This window comes from Carassius carassius, chromosome 43 (genome assembly GCF_963082965.1).
Source record: "Carassius carassius chromosome 43, fCarCar2.1, whole genome shotgun sequence".
Lineage (NCBI taxonomy): Eukaryota > Metazoa > Chordata > Actinopteri > Cypriniformes > Cyprinidae > Carassius > Carassius carassius.
Genome location: NC_081797.1, coordinates 17,759,582 through 17,785,513, shown reverse-complemented (window position 1 = coordinate 17,785,513; position 25,932 = coordinate 17,759,582). Strand labels below are relative to the sequence as shown.

Sequence of the window (25,932 nt, the reverse complement as noted above, 5' to 3'; positions counted from 1 at the left end):
GAGAGAGAGAAAAAACTGTATTAGAGAGCAATACTTTTTGCAAATTTATTTTACGATGCCTATTTTTGGAATGGTTTGCACCTTTTTACCATTATTAGCAAAAACATTCATTGTTATGTTCAGAGTACAAAATAACTGTTATTTATTTGTTTCAGGGGGCTGAAGATTTAATGGCTGTCAATATTGGCAATGCTGCCCAGGCAGGCCTGCTTTCCCAGCAGTACCCCCCACCTTTGTTTCCCAAACCTGGGAAAGAAAATGTCCGGCTCCAGAAACTACTCAAGAAGACAGCAAAGAAAAAAGCTGCAGCCCAGGCCTCCCAACCGTCGGTCCCCTTCCGCTCAAGCCTCTCTCCAGTAAATGAAGCAAGCCCTGACTTGGAGCACAGTGATCACTCAACTCCTCCTAAGACTCCAGAAACACCTTACTACATTGGCACGGTACACCCACGCTTCAACGTCCGACCACTGTATCAGCACGTGTCGTCTCCTTATCCTCATCACAGAGAATTCACTTATGGCAAGACGGCAGGGTTTTCACCACAACCATATGCAGCTCCCCAACGCTTGTCTCCAGCATTTACATACACAGCCTCACCAGTACCAGGACTTGATACACATGAACCTGTTCCAGTCACTATTCTACAAACTTCAAAAAGAGTGGAAGTCAGCTCAAATCTTATCACTCATGTAACCTCTAAATCTCCAAGCCCTCAGCCTGCCACTTTAACTGTTTCTAGAACAGCAAAACCATTGTTTGAAGTTCCTCAAATCACCAATTACACAGCAAAGTCAGTAGGTGTGAGAACACCTCATGCATCGCCAACAAGGAGTAAAACACCTACTGCAGAGTTACTGAGAGGCCCAACGCCAACATTTGAGGTTAGAAGGATAGTGACACCAACATCTGAAATAAGAAGAGACAGAACACCAACCAGAGAGATCAAAAGGGTTACAACACCAACATTTGAAGTCAAGAGGATTACAACCCCAACTTCAGAAATTAAGAAACGACAAACTCCAATTTCTGAAGTCAAGAAAGAGACAATTCCATCTTCTCAAATGAATAGGGTCAGTACTCCTGCTTCAGAGACTAAACAAAATGCAACACTGACTCCTGAGACAAAATGTGGCACAACTCCAACGCTAACGGCAAAGGGGGCTACAACACCAACAAGAGTAAAGACGCCAACATTTGACTTTATTTCAACAAAAATACCTTCAGGGCATCCCAAGACACCTTCAAATCATGTGTCACGTGTTAGAGTACCTGTGATTGAGATTTCAAGACCAAATCCTCTTTTATTTGCTGTGTCTCCTGTGCACATGGAGGGCAGAAGATCCAAAACCCCAACCTCAAGTTTGACTGGTCCACATGATGAAATGCATAAAATAGCAAATCAAGTGAATGACACCAATCATTCAGAAATATTACAAAATGGGGACACAGATGTCAAAACAACTGAACCCTTACGAGAAAAGCTTGATAAGGCCACAGAAAACCTGTCAGAACTTGAGTCATTAAAGGCACAAATTCAGGAAAGCCAAAATGAGGAGCCAAAGCCTAAAACCCCAACAACACCCAAGATTGAACCTGCACAGCCTGCTTTATCAGCTGGGTATCAAAAAACGTTATCTACAGTCCCTTCATTTGCAGGTCAAAGACCCAAAACACCAACAGCACCTAAATCCAAACCAACATATTATGGATTGACTCCTTCTGAATATGTTGCCCATGGAGGAATAAAGAGTTACACGCCCAGTTTTAGCATTTCTACACCAGCTGCACTAGAGGAGACAACTCATCTTCCAAAACAGGAACCAGTAGTACCTCAACCTGGTGCAAATGTGACCTTGATGAATGACAAATCTGAGGTAGAGCCTAAAGGAAAAGTTGAAGTCCAGCCACCTCAGGCTTGTGTTGTTGTGGTGGCTCCACCTCCAGAGGTTTCAAAGTTAGTATCTGAGCCAGAAGAAAACTCTATAAGGGACATTCCCAAGTCAACTGTGCCAGAATTAAAAGCAAAAAATTCTGATGTTAAAATTCCAACTATTGTGGTATCTGTAGCTGACACACTACCATCAGAAGCAAAAGCAGAACCAATAAGTACAGTGAAGCCAAGAGTCAGAACTCCAACCTATGGATCTCCCAGACTTTCCCAAATGACACCGACCCCTCCAATTGTGAAGGTAACTCCGAAATCTGATAGTAAGGCTGTGCTGTTATCTGATAAAGATGTGGGAAAGCCAGCTCTTCCAAAGGTGTCAGAAGGTAAAGTTAATGCTGAAACAACCAAAGTAACAGAGAAGCCAACAGAGGCAAAAATGTCTTTGTTAGAGAAAATTAAGAAGCAGAAGCTTGAGGCTGCTTCCTCTGAAAAAGGAGAGGTTACAGATGTGGTTAAACCACTGGCTAAACCAAAAGAAGACCAAAAGAACCTTGAAACAAAGGACAATGAACCTGAAAAGGTTGACAGAGTGGAGACAAAAGCTAGCCCACAACAGGAGATCAGGTCTGCAGTGGAAAAGGAGGAGGGTGAGGAAGGTCCCTCCCTAACTGCAGAGCCTCTCCTAAAGGTGATGCAGAAACCAAAAGGCATGAAGTCAAAACTCAGTGGCTGGTCTCGCCTTAAGAAACACATGGTGGTTGAAGCAGAGGAGCCCAAGTTTCCAGAGGCAGAGCCTGCGTCAAAGAAAGATGTCCCTGCCAGCACTGATCAAAATGTAAGTGAAATGCAAAATAAGTCTGAAGGCGAAGCTACGCCTACAGACAGCCAGGACAGCAGAGACTCCCCAAGGGCAGCAAAAATGTGGGATGCTGTCCTCTTCCAAATGTTCTCCACTAAAGAGAATATAATGCAACAAATTGAAGCCAACAAAACCGAGGAGCAAAAGAAGATGGAGTCAGAACAGAAAATGTCAAAAGAGATTCCCACATTTGCGCATCGTTTGCCAGTTCTCCTATATAGCCCGCGGTTTGATGCCAGACGACTAAGAGAGGCAACTTCGCGTCCAGCAACAAAGATTGCAACAGTTTTTGAAATGGGACTCATAGGCCGCAAAAATAAAGAGGAAGAACCAAAAGACTTTAATAGAACAGCCAAAGGCTTCAGTACTTCTTAAACCACTGACGTCTAACTGGATAATATATAAATAGTGGGCAAGGTTGTTGTTGGCTTTCATTGCGATGGTAGAGTTCTGTTTATTATCCAGTCTAATTCTTTACATATGCTTTTATAACTTTAAACCAGGTCAACTGGCAAGTAAACTAAAAAAAAATACTATCTCTCAAATGCACAATAACTTATTTGTAGTAGATATTTGCCCACTTGTGAACTGGCATTAGCCATTTAAGCTAATTAGAATATTGAAGAAAGAAAAATCATATTGTTTTGAATCTTTTAAATTAAAGAGTTTATTGCTTAAGACTTTCAAAGCTCATCATTTTTTTGAGCATGTTAAATATGGTAATAATTCTGATAATACTTACATCCCTGAACACCTTTATCAAAAATAATAATAGTAATAATAATTAAAATTATTTAATAATACAGAAATATCACTCCAGCCTGCCACAAGAGACAAAATCTAAGTTTTTTGGGGGTACGAACATGTAAAATATAATGCAGGATTTAGGTATCGAAAATCTTTAGTTACCCGACAGTATTCTTTTTTTAACATTAAAATAAAATACATCACACCTTTTCTCAGCAATATTATATGGTGCTTAATGGGGCATAAAAAGTCTTTGTGAGGATAAGATAAGATATATATATATATATATATATATATATATATATATATATATATATATATATATATATATATGAGATAACATAGTGTTAAGGGACAAATTGCTTTTGTATGTTTTTTAAGGTGTAGGGACAATTGAGAGTGAGTTTTAGGTGGGTGGGCAAGTGCAAACAGTTAACTGCGGAAGAAAGAATTTTCGTAATTTTCGTAAAGAAGAGATCGTATAAGAAAGAGATGTATACAGTAAGTATGCTAAGTTTTGGAAGTTTGTTCTAAGCCTTATTTGTACAGAAAGCAAGGTATGGCGCACTCTGCTTGGTGCTTAATGTTGACAAAGAGCTTTTACTGATGGAGCCTCAAAAGGGGCTTTCCACACTTTTAATATAAACTCTCCCGTTGCTTCAGTATGATTAAGTGAATAACAGGGAATGCTGATTGTCAACTCAAACTCATGCATGTTCTTATTTCAGCCTTAGGTAATGTTAAGTTTGTAGGCTTGGCCTTTTTTGCATGTTTGTCTTTTGTTGCAGAAACCATCAGAATGAGAGTACTTTCTCTTTACTGATGCTGATGTGTATAATGCTTTGCATTCTGAGGTGCACTGTACTAGATTTAATGTTATTTTATATATATTTTTTAATAAAATACCTGTTTTGAGAGAGGATATTACTACTTTTATGACACTGGCCATTGTGTGAAAAAATTTGCATTGTGTTAGAAGCTTGCTGTGATTTGTTTGGGATATATGATAAATGTCTTATCAAACAGGTGTATGAAAAATCTTTAGACAGCGAGATTTCAAAATCGAAACATTTTCAGGTGTTTTCAGTCTATTTTAAAATGAATTATATTAGCTCTCCAAAGTTTACTTGTGCTGGCATCTTAACTTTTTATGTGATATTCTTATTTCAAGAATGTTTTGAATTAGAACAAAGACATGATTAATATGACTTTTTATGTAGTAGGGGTAAATGGATATCATACCATAAGGCACTGGAAATCGGATCGCTCTGGGTTTTTGTGTCTTTTCAAAGTATTCTAAAAGCATATTTTATGCTCTAATGCTACAACAGTCAGTATTTTTAAACTAATCTTGGCTAGCTTGCTATGTAGCTAGTTAATATTATATAACATTACCTAACATGCCTTTCTTGGCCTGCAAAAAGGCATCAAGACCATGCGTCCATATTGTATTGTTTTGCCATTTTTATTTAAAGAAACATATTTTAAGCTCTTTTACTTGTTAAACAAACTAATGTACATGTGAACTGTTGTATTAGCTTCAAATTATGTAAATTAGAAGAAAGTGCCTCACTTGTTTTTCCATTCGGGTAGACACTGTAATGATCACCATCAGTGGAAATCTTCTCGTATTTTCCGTGGCCTGTCACAACAAACTTGTACCGTTTACCCGAAGAGGAGCCCTAAAGTATAAAAAGGTGAGTAGAAGAAATAGTGAAAGTGGCATTAAGCAAGAGATTCATTCAACTTAAAAAAAAATAATAATAATTGTAAAATTTATCAGTACAAGACTTTATCTGAATATTTACCTTTCCTCCCAGTCCTGACCTCTCTCCTGCAGAACCTTCTCCAATAATTTCCCACATGTTCTTTTTCTCCAAAACATCTCCGGGTTTAACGTCCTAGAAATGAGCATTAGAAAGCATTTGTTAAGAATGACTGTATTTTCCTAAATCAGCTGTTATACCCCAATGTCCTTTTATGCTGACCTGAAATCCAAATCATTTTTCACTGATTAACTGACTAGACCATTGAGTTGAACTCATTGTTGAACTCATTATTGAATTCATTGAAATTTCTAAGTTTCTCACAAAAAAAGTTATTGAATCACTTCAGAAGACTTGGAATATGGTGTAGAAGTGGTGCTTTTTTTGTCCTTTTAGACACTCGAAAGCTTCAGACCCCATTTGTTGCGAGAAACCATCACAGTCTTATGAATTACTCCTTTTGTTTTCCAAAATAAGTAAATCAAAAAGATTTGGAGCAACATGAGGGTGAGTAAATGACTTTGGGTTTGACTATTTATTTGATATAAACCAGATGTCATAATCTACTATCACTCAGTTATTCAAAGATAAAATTCAATCATACAGCCTTCTTTCTTGTCTTCAAAAGCTTACGTTTCTTCAAAACAATGTTCATTACATCTGGATGTAATGATCTTAAGATTTTTTCTTCAGACTTTAACTGCTAGAATTATAAACCACATGCCCACATCAAAGAACATTGGGGTTTACTGGACATGATGATTGATTAACTGGATTTTGGGAAAATAAGTGAAATTGCAGTAGCTCATTCTACCACAAGGGGGGAACATAAATGTACCTTTGTTATTTTACTTTATATATATATATAGAAGAAGAAGAAGGGGGATTTTGATTACATCTAATTTAACATGTCTTTTCTACACAGAAACAGCAGTTTCAGTCATTCAAAAAATATGCCAGTGAAATTATTAGTTAATTTTTCCATTCCACCATGGGACAAATATACGTATCTCTCCCCAGCACATTGGTTACCATCTAAAGATTTTCAAGGTTCATTAATAAACTTACAGATGGTGTGGAAGGGGATTGTCTGTTCCCGCCTTCTGGACTTCCTTTCACCCAATGGTTGATCAGGTTTGCTACACCCACTTTCACACATTCTGTATCCTAAAAATATAAAACCGTTCCAGAACTGCATGTATAACAAAACTGCATTCCAAATAATCTAAATGAGTTTCTTTTTGTATGCTTTAGTTTTGGCTTCACATGTTGATGGTGAAGTGCAATTCATGAGGTTATGATTGATCTGGCAAACATTTCCCAAGAATTCCTACACAAGAGCTTCCCATTGATGGCTGTTCATGTGCGTCAGACTCTGGCAAACCAATAGTGTGGGTGTGAATGTGAAAGTGTAAAGAGCAGATGTTGTTCCACACTGCATGACGACATGACCTATCTCACGCTGCAAAGCTGAAGCCACCTCTTGACCTCCAAACTTGCACAATCTGAGACTCATTCAAAGCACTAATAGAAGTGCCCTGACATCACTGTTTTAACTCATAAGATTTAAAGGGATGATATGAAACAGCTGGTTTCTTATTAGTTTGACATTTTCCTTAATGCTTCTTCCACTATTACTCCCATAAAGACTTGAAGTACATAACACAGAGCATTTTTATGATTCTTTCTTTTTCATGCTTGAAAGGTTTAGCACCTTTGTAAGAACGACCAGTACGATATTCGAGGTGTTAGCTTCTTGGTGTGAGTCAATGAATGAAATGAAATCTGATTTCTGACCTTCAAAGGCGTTCCTTTCGGGTTGCTTTGACTCCTGACCTCTCCTGCTTCGAACAAGTTTTTTTTGGAGGCCACCGGAGCAGAGACACTAGGCATGTCAACGGTTGCTGACTTAGTCAATTTTGCATCTTTAGAGGAGATCTGCAACACATTAAGACAGTTAGGCTCAGTGAAAATATTGCAAATGTAATGATCCAAATTAATCACTCTAAATATAAACCATCTGATCCATTTGTTGCGAATGCTGCCAGAGACAAGCCTGATTTCTTTAAATAATGGTTTGACTAAGAGATCATTCTTTAAATAGGCATAAGATATAAAATAAGAATTTACTGTCCACACTTTGACTACAGATTAACATAAAGATAATCAATACATAAAAGGCATAGCATAACAAGATATAAGACTGTAAATTGAACCTCAATTGCATTAGTGTATTGTTCCAGTTTGTCATCAATCTTGGGTAGAAGTACAGGTCTCTGGGTCTTCTTGAAACTGTTACTGTTTTCAAAACAAAGATTCATATGAGCCAGTGTCGTTTTGTTTTAAAAGGTTTTATAAATATGTAAAGTTTTAAAGTTCAGCATATTAGCAGAAAAACAAAGAAAATAATAAGATAAGTAAAAATTAGAAGAACTAACAATGCAAAATCTGAAATAAAATTAAAGCATATTGTATTTGGGAATATATAGTATACAGAAATATAAAAAAATAAGAAAAATGACAAAAGCATGTTACAAAAATGAATCAAACTTTAACATGAAAATTGAAAATCTAAAACTAAAAACTAATTCAAAATATAAATAAAAACTATAATAGTAATAATACTAAAATGAACAGGCAAAATGCATTAAAATGTGCTCAATCTTATAACTTTTTGTAAGGCTACCATATATCGTAACAAAACACATATTTACGTTTAAAAAAGCCTTGAAAATTGCAACCATCTGACATGACATTTACCAAAAAAGTAACAAATAAAAAGTGCTATTAGTAGTAGTAGTAGTATTTCACATAGTTGTCCTGAATGTTTTGCATGTATAGATAAGTCTAATTTGTGTTTTTATCCTACACAATATTTTAGCAGAAATCAGGTTAAAGAGTACACTCCACATCTGGTTAAAGTTAGCCGACCCATAAATCATTGCTGACAAGGCAATGGACTAACAAAGTATTACAACGACCTATACCATTAATGTCAATATTTACTTTTACACAACAGCCATTTTGACAACACACTTGTAAGTTTTTGTCAAGAATCTGCCATTTATTGCAAACTCACTGAGGCCAAGAATGTCAAGTAGATTGCGCACTTTCTGATTTGCTGAGTCGTATTACTAATTTTGTGTTGATGAATGAACTCACCTCTTCTTTAATGATCGATTCAAGGATTCTGTTCTCTCTGTGATCTGGAATTAAAAGAAAGTCACGTTTAAAAAAGATACAAGCAGAGTTTGAAAAAACTCTGACTGAGAGGATTCCATGTCATATTTAATTAAAGATTATGTTATTAGCAACAAAAGATAATAGTTTTCCCCTCCAGTGAGCTGTTACCTCGAGTCAGTGAGCTGAACTAATGAATCAGACTAGTGAATGAATAGGAAATCCATGTTGTGGTTCCGTTCAGTCTTTTCTCACTTCCTCAGACGAACAGTGTACATGTTAACAAGCTCCTGTTTCAGGCTCACAGAAGGATCCCTTGTGTTGCTGTTGGGCCCACTAGCTTTTTAACCTCTACTCACTGAGAATGTACTTTCAGCTGTCAATCACTTCTGTCTCTTACGTAAATACACAGCCAAGCATTGGAAAACCAATGGTCCCCAAACCACAGACTGCAGATCCCCACATTATAAAGTCAAATTGGGTTTTAAAGGAAAAACTACCAAAACTCCAAAACTACCGGTCTATAGATGAGGTCACACTTTTGTTGTTTTGTTGTCAACATACAATAATTTAAACAATAATCTGAGTGATTGAAAGTTTGTTTGTTTGAGGGCAAAAAAACTCCCAATGTTGTTAACCTTAGTTTTGTGTGGTACCAGCCATTTCAGATTAAGCTATTACAGGGTCTATTTCAGATTTTGGGTAGATAAAATGCTATATCAGTGGATAAACACAAGGAATAGAGTCAATAACAGAAACACCTAACCTTATAGTATAATAAACTTAATAGCTGGGGGACTGGGGCTTCATTTGTAGTCTTTGCACTCTTGAGAGGAATTGCACAATGTAAGAAAGAAACAGCTCCTGTTGTTTGCAATTTTAGGATGTGAACATATGCTTTGTCCTCAAGACCTTTCCATAAAGGTTCAAGATGATCAGAGATGGTCACTTCAGATCTTGTAGGAAGATGATTGTTTTTTCTTTGCCCAGGTGTCCAGGTTTTATGCTCCTCATACTATGTTTTGCATATTTGTGGATTGACGTTGGGTACCAGTGGATAAAAGCCAGATTAGCTATGAATTCAACATTTTCTTACCTCGAGACCTACAGGTTGTGTTTAGACTGAGTCACTGAGGGCCTGTGTAATTTGTTTTATTTATGTTGGTTATATTTGAATAGAGACGAATCCCTTTTGACATTAAAGAGTGTGCAGAACCATGCAAACCTCAGCACCATAATGCTGTGTAGTTAGTTGCTAGTGCATCGATTAAGCTGTTGTTAAGATGTTTTGGTCAGTTACTAGGTGATTACACAACTCTCCAATATTTTGGTCTCTATGATTAGGGGTTTATTTGTTGTTGTGCCTTAAGCACCACTGGTTATGAATCGACCATTATGGTGTTTCCATTTATGCATGTTATGTTTTTCGGAAATGTTGGCAGTTCGTTAATGAATGTGTCTATGCGACTTCTTAAAAATCACAGAATGTCATGTAAAATTGATTCAAAGGCCTCTGAACATGTATTTTTCCATTAAATGAAGACATGTAACTTGCCAGCTGTCTGTAATCACTCAAACGAGTGGTCAAACGTCTTCAAGAAATGGAAAAATTAGTCAGAACTAATATTTTCAAGATGTACAATAATGAAAGTCCTATAAGTGCATATATAAAACCACAGATCTTTTCACACAATGGAAAGCAAGTGCAGCAGATAAACAAATTGTACTTGTGAAGCGGTTTTGGTCGTTAAAATAAATAAACAAAAACATGCCCTAAAATAAATAAAATCAATGTAAAGGAATATTCCAAGTTCTAATGGCATTGCATTTATTTACCAATTTATTATTATTAATATTATTATTTATCTTATATTGTTTGTTTTTACTAAAATACAGGTCATAATAACTTTATGTAATATTCAAAAACATGTTAATTTGTTCTGAACCTGGAATATTCCTGAAATCCTTATCTGAAGACCAATAGATGAATATACATGCTTGTTACTTGACCTAAGATGTGGTCAACCATTTATACACTGCAAACATGTGGGTTTGTTCACAGCATAGCCAGCACAAGCAACTTACAAAGTAAAATGGAGCTTGCATTCTGTAAAAAAAAAAAAAAAAAAAAACAGAGCAGGATTATTTGTCATAATTCTTCAATGTCCTAGAAAAGTTAATGTGTTGTGATTGATTTCTAGGTTGTACAAAAAAAGGTCCTGTGTATAAAAATAAAAAGTTACTAGATGTTTCATAGTGATCCAACAGAAGAACCATTTAACTTTCAAATATTTTTTTTCCCCTTGCACTCTTAAACATAAAGGTACCTTGTTGGCATGGATAGTTCCATAAAGAAGGTTAAACATGCATCTATGCAACCTTTCCTCTGCACAAATATTGATTATAGCGAAAATAGTTCTTTAGATTTTTTAAATGTTCTTTTAAGAACTGTTCGCTGAAAAAACCAAAAATTATTCTTCTATGACATCATTGTTAAAACCGACTTTTGGAACCTTATTTTTTAAGAATGTAGTGTGAAGAACATTTAATTAATCAAAAGAACCTTTTGTGAATGGTAAGTTTCCATGGATGTTAAAGTGAAAGGTTGAGAATGTTTATGCAGATTTGTATAGTTACCTTGAAAGTTGGACTTATTGGGTTTAGGGGGTTAAATGGATCATCACCATCTGTAGGATTCTTCATTCTCTTCTCCGCTGCTTCCAATCTTCTCCTCTCAATTTCCTCCTTCATCTGTCTCTTTTCCTCCTGTAATTAATACAAATGAAACTATGTTTTATACAAACTCTAATAAATACTGTTCTACAAGAAACATAGTTTAATATTCCCACCAAAATAGAAAGTTCTATCATGACATCTCTCAGAGGGATTGGCATGGTTCTTTAAACGACAATGTTAATGTGTTTGGTTTTGGTGGAATAGATCTGCTACGCTGCTGCTGCCGAGCAAGTACTAAGACTTGCTACTGCCCATACATCTACAGACATGCTGCTGTGAGCATGTAAGAAAAAACTGCTGATGGATATATAACATAAATCACCCCGAAGCAGATCTAGGTGGAGCTGGGGGAGGTGGAGGGTTTCTAAAGCACGCTGCAACTGCTACAGCAAACACTTGCCAATTATTTGAATGTTAAGCAACAAGCTCATTCGCTGCTGAAACAAAAAGGACCAATCAGCTGCATCATGTGATAATGATGTCATTATGTCAAATTGAGTTAGAATTTCATGCCATGACTTTGGATTTAGACGGATAGAAATCAGCTCAGCCACCTCTTTCTTGGTTAGTTTCTGCTGTTCCTCTTCCTCTTTCTTCCGCTCCTCCTCTTCACGAGCCTTGCGTCGTTCCTCTCTCTTCTTCTTCAGTTCCTCCAGCTCCAGCTCAGCCTCGGCTTGATGCTGCCGTAGCTGCTCCATTTCCTGGCTCTCCTTCTCTTGGTGACTACGTCTGATCTTCTCCAGCTTCAGCTCGGTCTCCAGACCAGCGTGCACGTCCTTCTTAGTCTCAAAGATCTGATCTACATCAACAGTCCTGCTGGAGAAAAGTGGAGAACAGGAAAGCGGGGTTAGTCTAGGACAGCATGTTGGTCATTTCTATGAAACAATCAGTAATTATTACTATTGGACCATCAGATTTTCTGATCTGCCAAAAATGGCTAATAATTTAACATTTGGCAATAATACATTATTATTTTTTCACACTGTCTATTAAGAATCTATCTCAGATTAACTTAAATGGCAAATAAAAATAAAACAAATTGTGATTGGTAAATTTCCTTTTAGTCAGACTCTGTTGATAGTTCTTGGCCAGAATAAGCAGTAAAATGGACCAGAAATGACGGTATTAGTTAGTATTAACTCTGGCTATATGAGACCTTTAGATAGATATTAACTAACTCCCTTAACAGCCATTTTTGGCAGCAACAATATTAAGTCACGTCTATAACACATATGACATACGCCTCTAATTTTAACAAGTCCAAATCCTATGCTTACTGTTCCCCCTAAAGTCAACTTAAAATGTTTTCCTCAAATCATTATTATCAATAAAAAATCGCCGTCAAAACAATTATTTTGTCAATGCATAATTTCCACTTTCTTTGACTCTTACGGTTAAACAGGCTGTATTTTAAAACTAGTGACTAATAATATTATTTATTTATATTTATTTGTTTGCTTTCTCATTAGTGTAATGCACTATAACATGTGACAGGCATTTATAATGTACAAAAAAATGCCGTTCTTTTCAACTTTATAGTCTTTAAAGTATCCTGAAAAAAAAATGCATCATGGTTTCCACAAAAATATGAACCAACACAACTGTTTTCAACACTGATTTTTAAGAAGAATTGTTTCTTGAGCAGCAAATCAGCATATTAGATTGATTTCTGAAGGATCATGTGACACTGAACATTGGAGTAATGATGCTGAAAATCTGCTTTATAATCACAAGAATGAATTGCATTTTTTTAAAAATGGTTTAATGGTACACATGCACATTCATATATATATATATATAGAGAGAGAGAGAGAGAGAGAGAGAGAGACCCAAGCATAAGCATGTGACCTCTTCACAAGATTTCCCCAAAAACCTACAGATGAGAAAGTGCATGGAAACAGGTTACCTGGGTGATCTTTTGGTTTTGACCAGATGTGATGTCATTTCCTCTGCAGCTGCCTCTCCATTGCCATTAGGCACTCTGTCTTTCTGTAGGAATACTTGTGATGTGTATGACACCTTCACCTCCTTCCTCTCCTCTTTCATCTGTGAGGGTATTAATTTAGACATAGTAACGTATATGATATAATGTTCTGTACTTCTAATACCGTATTGTACTAATTCTCGTGGCACCTTGTTCTCCATCAGTGGTTTTATTTCCTGTTGTCTTCTTTTGCTGTCGTCATGCCATTCCTCTGATCTCTGACTGATCTCCATTTGTCTCTCAGCGCTCCTCCTCCTCTCTGGTCTTTTCTCCTCGTCCTCTCTGTCCTGTATTTGCTGACGCTGTATAGAAGTGGTGAAGCTGCTTTTGTCACTTTGTCTAGATCTCTCATTCCCGTCTTTCTCCGCCTGTTGTAACTGTTCTCCACTGCCGTTCTCAGCCATTCTGGACCTTGTTCTCCGTTCCAGCTTTTGGGTCCAGTCACTGAAACCTTCATCCTCATCCACAGCAGTCGGGATGCTAGGTTTGAATTCACTTTCAGAGCTGAAAAACAACAACACATTATAAGTACTGTAAAAATAATTGTATATGAGCCAAGGCTTAGCAGTTGAGCTCAGTGCATTGAGCTGTGGTGCTCATGTAGGAAATGAAGATTTGAATCTTGCTTTTACAATTAAACTAAAAAGGAAGAAGTTTATTCTTAATCCCTAAAAAATGTTCTAAAGCTTGCCAGAACTTTACTGTAGCAACATTGCAAGTTTTACAGATTTAAACTTAAGTTTACAGTATAAAATGTATTTCATTAACTGAAATAATGTTCATGTACCACATTACTAAAATTGAGGCAGCTTTTTATCTTGAGGTAAATTCTATTCTGAGGGTATAAACAGTGTCATACGTGTCAAAAAGACCATCGTAATAACATACATGACACAAAAACAATGCAATAAATATTAATTTTACAGCAAAATATGTAACATAAAACCTAATGTATGTACACAACTAATAGTAATGACTAAAAAGATTCAGTTGTTTCGATGAAAATCCATCAAATTTGAGCTGTTCGCAGAGAATTCAAGGAATGTCAATTTATGTTTTTTCATTAAATTATAAGATTACTTTTTTCTTTTATGCATCCAAAAATGTAACATTTCACAGTGTTTACATGAAATATCCCATTAGATCCATTACAGTTTTTTCCCTGTATAGAGTAAGGGAACTTACTAATATGTTTTATAAAAAACTTTACAGTCTTTATCATTACAATTACATTTATTTTAAAATGTAATTAAACATATAATTAACTTGAACTCATTTTGCAAAATAGGTAAAATGTACTTAATGATGCCCTTCCAAAATGAACTGCCTTCATAAATACTTGCATAGATTGTTTTTAATAAATGTGACAGTATAAGAATTCCAGAAATATGAAATATATAAATGAATACGAAAATGTCCATACACCTACACACAAAAAAATCCTGCATGCATTCTACTCTTTACATCTTTTTTACATAATGTGAACAATCACATCAACTCCATCTAGAGAATGCCCACAATACAGTTAGAAAACCATAATGTATATTGTTAATAAATGCATTTTAGTGACATAAATATCACAAAGCAGTTGCTCATTTGCACATTCATTAATGTATCTTTGCATTTTTTAAAAACAATGTTTAATCATTTTAATTACTGGTATATACAAGCACAAACGCACAAAAAAAGTTTAGTTGCTGAATGCATAACATTCACATATTAGTTTTTTATTAGTAGTGTTCCTGTAGCTCAATTGGTAGAGCATTGAGCTATCAAGCGCAAGGTTGTGGGTTCGATTCCCTGGGAACACATGATAGGTAAAAACTGATAGCCTGAATGTACTGTAAGTCGCTTGGATAAAAGAGTCTGCTAAATGCATACATTTTTTATTTTAGTTTTTGCCTTTATTAATTTTGCCTAATTTGTTCCTCACTTTCAACATAGACTTATCTATCTAATCTAATCACTTTCAACATAGACTAATCTATCTAATCTAGGCCCCAGATATATATATATATATATATATATATATATATATATATATATATATATATATATATATACACACACACACATATATATATATATATGATGTAGACTCCATTACACACTGGACATTCTTAGAGCAATGAGACAATGAAAGGCAGACCTATATAATTACATTCACAGAGAATCTGTGCAAGCTAACAGCCAGTCAGTCAGTGAAAGCAGCACATGGACCCACACACCTGTGATGTTTTTACTTTGATGAGAGAAACTATGTGCTGAAGTCACTGTGCCAGCCTGTTAACACCAGAGTCAGACTTCAAACACTCCTCGCAAAACAGATGTGAACAGAGGTGTGTGTGACGATCTAACAGGTGCTGGTTTGTTGTTGTTTTCTTTCGTTTGCCAGGGGCGACCAGAGGATTTTGATGAAGTGCCATGAAATGTTTGTTGCATAATGCTAACTATTTCACACACACACACACACACACACACATATAGCCTATATATATTAAATAGGCAGTATGCTGGGCTAAAGTTTTATCATGTGAATTAACCAGGTTGTCTAAGAGAAAGCTGATTGGTTTAAAAGTCTTTATTGTACACATATTTAGAGTGCCCACAACTTAAGAATTTGTGTCCTTGTTTTTGTAAATTTTGGCCACAATTTACTAGTTGTTCGCTCAGTGTAATTAAACCGTGGGCAAAAATGAGAAATTAATTTATTTTCTCTCATTTTAGGAAATCGTGGCCAGATTATACAAATTTGTTCCAGAATGAGGGAAAAAATTAGTTGTTACAATATGGCAACAATTGACTAAAACAAGGGAACAAACTCTAAATTTGAGGCCACAATTTAACTAAAATGAGAAAAATAATTAATTAATTAATTGTTAGAATGAACAACATTTTATATGTCATGTGCAAGGCTTCATATTATTGACAGTAAACCCTTTTTGCCTGTGAAAATGTGCAAAATTTGTTGCTAATTCGCAGAAATGTAAAATAAATGTAAAAAAAAAAACAGTTCCATTATTATTTTAAAAAATTTAAATAAAAAATAGTGTATTGTTCAAGATAAAACAATTATCTTGGTTTAAGTGTTGGAGGTCTGCATAACAAAATCAGCCCAATTGCATTCTAGTATGGGATGGGGGATGACTAAAAAAAAACAACCCACAGCAACAGTGTAAAGCAGCCCAATGCCTGGATTATTAATCTCATTCATATCAAAAGTTGCACCACGTGGCATTTTACATCCTGAACAATCCTTGACTTGTCATGAAAGATCAAATGATATAATCAAATTATCTGATTTTAATAAGCAAACTGACCTTTGCATTCAATCGTAAAACTCTTTATGACATCATTTCCTTTTTTTATGCATTTTGGTAGGTTCCACTTCACTGATTGGTCGGCTGATCGTATCTGATTTGGCAAACAAAAATGTTTTAATAATAAAATTAGGGCTGCCAATCGATTCAAAATATTTACTTGTGATTAATTGCATGATTGTCTGGAGTTGACTCGTGATTAATTGCACATTTTTATCTGTTCTAAATGTACCTCAAGTACTTTTTAACACTTTTCAAGTTTTTAATAGGACCTAATCAACATGGGCGTGGACAAATATAAATGCTTTATGCAAATATATGTTTTATTATTAGTGAAACCACAGTCAACATAGAGCAGGAAAAGTAGACATCTTTCAAATTTCATAGACGTTTTTCAAATAACTTAAACAGAGAAATACCAGGTTCCCATTACTTTGCACTGAACAATTTACTTACACAAGCCTGTTTACATTTTTCGCAGGACAGGGAAGCTCACTTCTCCGAAACATGCAAAATGTACATTTAGCCTAAGTGTGTGTGCAGCGGGAAAGAGAGACCTCTCGCTCATGCAGCAGTACCAGCCAGTCTCAGATACTAAATAAGGTTTGGGCAAACTCTAAAGATTTGTCGCTAGACGCTAGACTCTCGGAAAAGTCGCTAAATCTAAGGCAGAAAAAGTCACTAAGTTGGCAACACTGTGCATCTCCATTTCTCCAACTATGGGCAAGGCCATGGGTCAAACCGAAAAGGCCCGCTGCATTAATCATGCCTAAATATAAGGCTGTTACGTGTTAATTTTGACAGCCCTAATTACATTTTTTTGACATAATGTAATTGTATGTATGAATTGCAATTTAAATGTATTTTTATTTGGATTAAATGAACATCACTTCATCATCACTGACCCATACACGCTACTAACTATTGTTACAAGGGTAAATTTGTATAAGAGTTCACAAAAGGTTTAAACACACACACCATGCAACAGAGCTCATAATAGTGATAACAGAGGCCGTTTTTACTGACAAAACACTGCACCTCTCACCCTGTTCATTGCAAAGTCTTGAATTAAAAATGGTTTCATCTGCCCAGGAGCGGCCAGAAAGTAATGCAAAGCACATTCCACAAGATTATTAAGCAGATTTTCAGCAAAGCATAACGACTGAACATCAACAGTCAGTCAATACAATTCAGTTGCACAGTTATAAATCTCAGTGCTTATTTACTTCACCCAATCTTATTGTAAGAGCCCAGTTTGAAAACCTCTAAACGGGCTTTACTAAAAACTTCTTTCCACGTTGAACCGATCTAAAAATTCTTGAAAATGATTCATGTGTCTCTAAGCCAAGAGCGCGCCTTTAAATCTTCTCTGATCAAGGATAATTAAAAAGTGGCCCTAGATGACCTATTTCTGCTTTAAACAGGTCGACTCGGAGAGCTGTGTTTATCTTCACACGTATAAAATATGTGGGATGTGAGGACCGTAATGTTTCTTTGATTAAAAGCAAGGCGCTGTGGTGTGGGATATGACATAAACCCTGCTCCAAAGGAATGCTTGCTGAAAATTCTTCAGGGATTCGGTAATGATGAAAGAAAAGCTGTGCCATTGTATATACTGTATGCATGTGTAGGTTTATTTGAGAGGAAAGGAGAGAGAGAGAGAGAGAGAGAGAGAGAGAGAGAGAGAGAGAGAGAGAGAGAGAGAGAGAGAGAGAGAGAGAGAGAGAGAGAGAGAGGTCTGACACTAAAGACGTGGTAGGGATAATAATCGCATAATATGAATTCTTTTTTCGTCCATATCTGTGAAAAATCCATAAAAATTGCAATTCTTACATACAGTTGCTTGTGTATTTATATATTTTAGCATGATTTTAATTTTTGATTTAGTTGTTAATGTTAAAAAGTCAAAATTGTCAAACAGTTCTTGAAAATAAACCTTATTAAGTATCCTGGGACAACACCTTAATATTTTTTTCTCAAAAATAATAATAATAAAGCAGTGAAATATTAGTATTTGCAAAACATTTGCGTGCCGAACAATGTCAAGTGGCGTGACCAACATGCAGAAAACAAATCAAAACGAAAAAAACTGAAATCGTGTAATGAAGAGAACTACTGATTTAATGTCAAGATTTATAAGCCTCTAAAAATATCAGATAATTCACATTTTTATGTCAAGCAAAGGTTAGTTAAGATTGTAAAATGTGATGTGGTGTAACTCCTAAAATGTTACTTTACATTTTTATATTTATCCATTTCATTTCCATCTTTTTCTCATTCGTAAGTCGCTTTGGAAGCATCTGCTAAATGACTAAATGTACTTGTCTTGAAAATGAAACCAACATGTTTCGTAGAACTTGGCACATGTATTTTTTAAACGAGATTTTTCCTTTACTTTATCATGGGCACTCGTATATTTGACCTTAAAACTAAGCAAACAGTGGTTAGTTGCTTTGCATGTCAGTCAGACGGTCTCCTTCTCTCGAAGTGGACAGACTTTGGTCAGAAAAAGCAGCAATGAGAACAAGACATGTTGTAAGACTGTATTTCCATATTTCATGAGGAAATCAGCCAGGCAACAAAACAAGCCTAACAAAAACCAGGTGAAGTGCGAAGAATAGAACGGCGTTCACACTTACAGGCCGGTCTCAGGTGGGTTCACACTGTCCTGAAGGGAACCGGCAGATCCAGAGACGCTTTGTTGATTGCGGAAAGCCTCCCGGGCACGACGCCTCCTTTCTCTCTCGATCTCCTCAGCATCTTCGATACTCCGCTGAGCCGTCACTCTGCAAGAAGAGAAACGAAAACTTTGTTTAGTCCCTTGATTGAGATTCAGAGCCAGTGGAACATCTGCTCTGGCATTCAACACCAACAATACTTGAGTGACCGAGACCCTGCAAACTCACCCTTAAGATGCTGAAGCATCTCTGTGTTTGTCTAGCTTACAAAAACACAGATATGCTCTTCATGTCTTCTATGCTGGAAAAAGTAGGCCAAACAACTAATTTCTGTTAATACTTGAAGCTATATTTATTAATGCTATCTTGCTAAATTATTATGATAGCAAGCATTAACTTTGGGTGTATGCTCAACCAAAAATAATTTATTAATGTTGCAAACTTGTATGACTTTCTTTCTTCTGTGGGGCATAAAAGAAGATATTTTGTCCATATTATGTGGGTGGAAGTCAATGGGCTCCAATGTTATTTGGACCCCAAGATTTTCCAAGATAGTTTGTGCTCTGTAGAAGCAAGTCCTTCACACAGGTTTGGAAGGACAGGAGTTTGAGGAATGATTTTTAGGACTTTAGGGATCCTTGGTCAATTAAAGGTGAACACAGGTCACCAATGACCCTCAGAAGAATTTCAGGCCAGGTTAAAGCTGAGGTCACAGGTTGATATGATGACTTTACAGCTAGCCATGAAAGCATGCTGACAGGTCAATACTCATTCATTAACATTGAAAAAAGTTCCAGTGAGAAACAAAAAGGTTTTTCAGACTGATGACATCATAGGTAACACTTTTTAGCTTCTACAACTTTTTTTGAGTTCTTTATTAATGATAGTGGTGAAACCGACATGAAGAACCTATAATGTAACACCAAAAACCTATTTTAAGTTACTAAACAAGCAGATCGCAACTGAAGAGCCAACAAACCCCACAAAACTCCTTCAGTTAACTTCTTGGGCAAAGAACTGTTTTAAAGGTGATTCTTGATTCAATATGTATATGAGTTTGTTTCTTCATCAGAACAGATTTTGGAGAAATTTAGTCCACTATTCATGATATTCATAATATTGCTTTCTCCGTAGTATTGTCTGAATCAGGAGAGAAATATGCACAGTTCTACCACTGTTTACAAGCAAAAACAGTTGTAAACAAATGTGTTTTGTGTTTTGATGTGAGAGGACAAAAGCAGAAAGACTTTGTCACTGAAAGCACTGTTATTTATGCCAAATTGATGCATTTGTTTCTTGCAAGTGTTTCTTGTATTTATTGATGGACTGGAGTGGTGTGGGTTACTTGTGGATTATTGTGATGTTTTTATCACAGCCAGACGGTTGAGATCGCCGGGGGCCCTCGCCCTCAGCTGTGGGCCCCTATAATCATCACCACCTTTCACCCCACTGGCGACGGCCCTGGCTCTCAGATTCCATTAAAAATTATCTAAATTTGTGTTCAGAAGATGAAGGATGGTCTTACGCGTTCGGAACAACATGTGGGTGAGTAATTAATGACAGAATTGTCTTTTTTGGGTGAACTATCCCTTTGACTTTGGTATCTAACTGGCTAAATTTGTTCTGAAGCAATAATATATTGAACCACTGTCGAAAAGTGCTATCATCATTGTAATCTAGCTGCAGTTACCTATAGTGCTCGTCCTGCAGCAATAGTGGGGGTTTTTAAGTACAAACCATTCTCTACTTATAACCCAGCTACAAAAAATAAACACACACACACACACACACACACACACACATCTGAAACCAACCATACAGTTTCATTGAAAGGCTTATGGCAAGATCTCATGTGTCACACTCAGTTCCCGTGCCTCTGATTATTATAGGCTGTTAATCACCCAGACAGGATTACTTCATTTTTTTGGCAGAAGCCACATGAATGATGTCAATCCTGGCAGTGATGTCATGCAATATCTGATTAATTTGCCACTATCAGTCCGATTATGTAGCCTGGCTTTCTTCTTCCTTCATGTCTGGAAATACCGTTTTCCAAGAGTTCAGTCATGGTGACAATATTGTCAAACGCAGACTGACAAAATGTTCCTCAGACCCATTTCTGAATTAAATGGAAACAATAAAGTGAGAGTGAGGGAATGGGAAAAGAAAACAAGAGCCTGGCTTATATTCAGCATGTAACACCTCCCTTGACAGTGTGTTGACTAAACTTCCACAGCCTTGTGCCCTGAGGCTGAAAGGATTTGGAGGGCTTGACAGATTGGGAAATGTTTTTCGCCATTGTTGCCTGCCCTAATTTTCCACAACCAAGTCTGGTCTTGAAGAGCACCGGCTGATCTAGATTGGTCAGTCTCAAATGGGTCACATAGAAGTTGACCTCCGAACTGAGTTTCCCTTTCCAGCTCTTAACCCTAATTATTAAAGTGAAACTGCTCAGTAAATGTCAATTGTCTGCTACATGATCTCCAGACAGGGTGTTGTTATTGCTGGTGGAAGGCCAAAAGTGATGGCTCACCCAAAAATGAAAATTATTTAATTATTTACACTGTCTTTATTTATCCTTGTTCCAAACCTATGACTTAAATCTTTTGCTGAACACAAAATAAGATATTTTGAATACATATTTGTAATATAAGTAAACATTTTTATGTTCCACAGAAGAAAGAAATGCATACAGGTTTGAAACGGCATGAGGGTGAGTAAATGACCACAATCAATTTTTTGGATTGTTTGTTTGTTGATTGAACTCCTTTTAAGCCCAGCAACATTCATCAAGTTGTCATTGTAATGTGACCTATACCAACTTCAGATGTGTTGCACACTACCAACACCTCTACCTCTCCTCATAGTAAACTGTCCAGTGGTTTTACACTAAAGAAACCACAATACTCTTTTCACATACTTGTTTTTCGCCTACTATAGTGCATATGATATTTGGATGCAGTAAGAGATTAATTTGTTTTTGGTAAAATATTCCTTTAAGCCCTAGTTTACACTGACACCGACAAAGCAACAGAAGACACAGAAGAATGGGCGCATTCGAAACACTGCTTCATGAAGCTTTGAAACGTTTGTGAATCTTTTGTTTCGAATCAGTGTTTCGGAGCGAGTATCAAACTCAAATGCGACAGTCGTGTCCAAATGTTGTGTGCAGTGGAAAGGCGGCTTAAAACTTGTGTGAAATACGAAAGTGTCCAGCGAACAGGTAAAGTTTACTGTGAGGAATTTATATATTTCTTTCTAGTGCTCTTAAACTTAAAGTATCAGTTCTAAAAAAAAAAACGCATATCCTGCGCTTTGAGATCTAACTGATGGATGCTGTTATTTGCTGCTCTCTCATTTTGTATCTGCATTGAAGGGCAGCTGTGAGGTTTATTGACTCTGCTAGTCAGATGATGTCATCTTAACGACAGATTTAAAGAGCAAAGGAGGGTTATTTTCCCAGGCATGTTAGTATCTTCCTGCTGTCAGTGTGTGGTCGCATCACTGCAAACCTCACAGAGATTTCCCAGCGTTCCCTGAGCGGCTGACGACATGTCAAAGCACCGAGCTAAGCTGTGGAGAATGTGGCAATATGAATCATGAGAACTGAAATCAATAATTATGTCATTTCATGGGAGAGCTCTAAAAATGGTTCATTTATCCAAGCACACTTCAAAGAGAGAGGATAGGTTCATAAATGGCATAAAATTCAAATAAATGATCACTTTATTAAAAAGGAATTTGAATATGAAATGATTGATTCCCTGTATTTTTATGGCCCAGGAATAGACGCTTGTTCTCATTTCAGGTAACTGATTGATATATACATGTACTAGCCCTAATTTCACCTCTGTCTCTTTGCCTATAGAGACTATCCTCGGTGGCTCATCTTACCCCCTCCCCCAATATGCCTCTCTAAATACTCTTGTAATGCTTAACTAAACATAACACTGTTTATTCTACTCTGCTGCCTAAAACCTTCAGAAAAGCACACTGCCACAGGGATGGTAAAGTTTATTCACCCTTTCAGTCAAACGGCTAAACCCCCTGCATTCCAGCAGCTCTTATCAGAGTATCGTAAATAGAAGAGCGGCTCACGTGAAGTCATGGCTTAGTCCACAATGAGAGAGAGACTTTTGGAGCAACTTAAAAACAATGGTGTGAGATTCTTACCTTACAGAATCAACATCACAAAACTAAAAACCGAGAGCCTGCCAAATCTACAATGAGAGAAAAATGACAGAAATTGCTATTATGAAAGCCTGTTTCCACCAAAGGATAGGTGTTTTTTTTTTTTTTTTTTTTTTTTTCAAAATTGCAGGTTTATATCTTACAATTCTTACTTTTTTCTCAGAATTGTGTGAATTATTTTTTTTTTCAAAGTTTACATCTCACAATTCTCTCTCTCTCTTTGGCTTCAGAATAAATAGTGAATTTCTTTCTCACAATTCTCTTTTTTATTTATTTATTTTTTAGAAATTGCAAGTTTATATCTCACAATTCAGACTTTTCTTCTCAGAACTGCAGTTTTTTTTAATTTGCAGTTGTGAGATATAAACTCGCATTAACATTTTTTGTTTAATATTCATATTTTTTGCAGATTTTTTAACAGCTCACAATTTTTTTACGTTTTCTTTTCCTCTTTTTTTCTCAGAATTGTCTTTACATAATAGTGATTTTTTTTTTTACTATCTTTGTTATATTTATTTTTTAGAAAGATTTTCATCAGCTGGTTTTGCGGTCAGTGTCAGTTTAACATGCTATGTGTACTGTACAATCTGCAGGCATTGGGATGGTTTTCAAAACACTGTGACAAGTGTATACAAAATATAGCATATGCAGCATCGTAATTGATGTATCCGGTATGTGTCTAAGCAAAACACACAATAGTTCTGATGAATGTAGGCTGTTAATAGAGAAAGCAGCTTGCTGAGTGTGAGAAAAGGCTATTTTTGGCAGCTCTGAAAAGCCTTGGGGAAATAAATCCTGTCTGCCATTAATGCAACTTGTTTGTGTTTGACAAAGCACACCTGATCCGTCTCAAATCCTCTCTGTCCAGAAGTGAACACAACATACACATCCACAGAGGTAATGCTTAGTTAGTCTTTCGCTATATATGCTAGTAAAACTGAAATCTCTGTCATCATTTACTCATTAAACCACTCCCTTTGTGTTCCACGGGAGAAAGAAAGTTATAGGGGTTTCACATGATGGGTAAACGATGACTGAAGTTTCATTTTTAGTTGAACTAAGCGGTTTCTGGATCGTTTTAGTCAAATTCTGAACAGACACGCTTGTGTTTGTGGAAAAACACAGTCGGCTAGATTTTGGTATTTGAATGGGTATATTGCTTCATTGTTTACAGTAAACAAACTGCAGTTTTCTACCTAAATTATAGTTGGTTTGCGGCACCTTTACAGATAACCGGTCAGATTACTGTGTGTCACAATGAATGTCAACAGGTCACATGTTTAATTAGGGTGCCCTCAACCCTTCCTTCCTCCCTTTCCTGTCCCATCATCCATCCACAATCCCGCAGCACCTCTGGAAGAAACAATAAACTCTCATCTGGAACCCTGACAACTTTCCAGCTTATAAAAGTCCCAGTAAACTATTTCTCTATAAAGACAACAGTGCATGAAGGTGCAACAAATTGCTAAGATGTAGTAAAATGTGCTTAAATTAGTTAATTATTGTATTTTTTCAAATTGTAAATTGATCTTACTACTTTTTTTCAGGGGTTTTTCAGTCTTCTTCTTTAGGTCGTTTTGCTAGGTAATTGATAAGCAATTAAAACAAACACGATGCTAACAATTTCAAGTTTTCTTGTTCAAAAATGTCTATGAAGAATGTAAACATGAATATGAATGAGGTATTGCAAAAACAAATAAAAACACACTTTTTTTTTTTGCTTCAAAATCCAGATTTGTCCTCCCAGATTTTTTTTCTGGTTTATAGTAATTGCGACTAGTTACTTTTTTTGTTTGTTTGTTTGTTTTTTTCATCCTTTGGCAGAAATAAGCTTCCATATTCACAAATCCCAATACTTGCCATTTCTTTTTTGTTAATTTATGGTAAAGTTTATTAGTTTACTAGTGAATTGTTGGAATATTTATACTGTTTAGTTTATATATTCATATTGATGCTCCACAAACCCATTTGAAACTAATACAAAGAAAAATGTGGTTGAATTCTTTTAAACAATTTAATGAGTAAGTATATAAAATAATTATAATAAAACTTCACAAAAACAGAATTAACAAAAGAAATGATTACTAGTTTCTTTCATGTATGTGCAAAGTTTAAACTACAGTCTAAATGTTTAATGTCAACTACCGCAAAACAGTTTTGGTCTTCCATAACAAAGGATGAGAGGTTCTTAAAAACACAAAGGGAATCACTTTCATTTCAAACAAGAATAAACATTGTTTCATCTTTATCCATAAAACGGACATCAGCAATTGTGAAAAGAAAAAAAAAAAAACATTCGTCCCTCATCACACCTGAGATCCCATCTGCAAGCCTTACATTTTATTTTTTTATGTTAAAGTCTGGCACACAAAGTCCTCACCTCAGGAGATTCTGCAAGCCTTGCTTGCTGGAGCTTCGTCTCATGATTGCACTTGACATTGTTCTTCCTTCTCCAAGCTTGGAATTCTTGGAAGTTTTGTAGTCCGTGGAATCTGATTCACAAACGCTGACGTTCTCTTTCCTCGGACACTCAAGCTTTTGAGGAGAGATCCACGCGGCACTCGGTCTGGTTTCACAGACTGG

The 25,932-nt window shown here is 36.1% G+C and overlaps 2 protein-coding genes across 4 annotated transcripts in view; one reads left to right on the top strand and one right to left on the bottom strand.

Annotated features, from left to right (window-relative positions):
* Nucleotides 1-3,427, top strand: part of LOC132125457 (mucin-2-like) — a 6,020-nt gene extending 2,593 nt beyond the window's left edge. Inside the window, exon 3 of the mRNA XM_059536896.1 lies at nucleotides 156-3,427. Within this exon, the coding sequence (XP_059392879.1) occupies nucleotides 171-3,122 (2,952 nt within the window). The 5' untranslated portion in view covers nucleotides 156-170 and the 3' untranslated portion in view covers nucleotides 3,123-3,427. The remainder of the gene's footprint in view (nucleotides 1-155) is intronic.
* Nucleotides 1-25,932, bottom strand: part of LOC132125458 (non-muscle caldesmon-like) — a 26,760-nt gene extending 828 nt beyond the window's left edge. Inside the window, exons 1-12 of one of the 3 annotated variants that reach the window (XM_059536897.1) lie at nucleotides 25,730-25,932; nucleotides 19,120-19,266; nucleotides 13,310-13,664; nucleotides 13,083-13,222; nucleotides 11,731-11,992; nucleotides 11,078-11,206; nucleotides 8,423-8,466; nucleotides 7,477-7,558; nucleotides 7,058-7,198; nucleotides 6,329-6,427; nucleotides 5,303-5,395; nucleotides 5,068-5,176 (exon numbers count right to left, since the gene is read on the bottom strand). In XM_059536897.1, coding sequence (XP_059392880.1) covers nucleotides 5,068-5,176; nucleotides 5,303-5,395; nucleotides 6,329-6,427; nucleotides 7,058-7,198; nucleotides 7,477-7,558; nucleotides 8,423-8,466; nucleotides 11,078-11,206; nucleotides 11,731-11,992; nucleotides 13,083-13,222; nucleotides 13,310-13,664; nucleotides 19,120-19,266; nucleotides 25,730-25,788 — 1,660 coding nt within the window. In that variant the 5' untranslated portion in view covers nucleotides 25,789-25,932. The remainder of the gene's footprint in view (nucleotides 1-5,067; nucleotides 5,177-5,302; nucleotides 5,396-6,328; nucleotides 6,428-7,057; nucleotides 7,199-7,476; nucleotides 7,559-8,422; nucleotides 8,467-11,077; nucleotides 11,207-11,730; nucleotides 11,993-13,082; nucleotides 13,223-13,309; nucleotides 13,665-19,119; nucleotides 19,267-25,729) is intronic. The other 2 variants (XM_059536898.1, XM_059536899.1) reach the window with 2 other exon arrangements.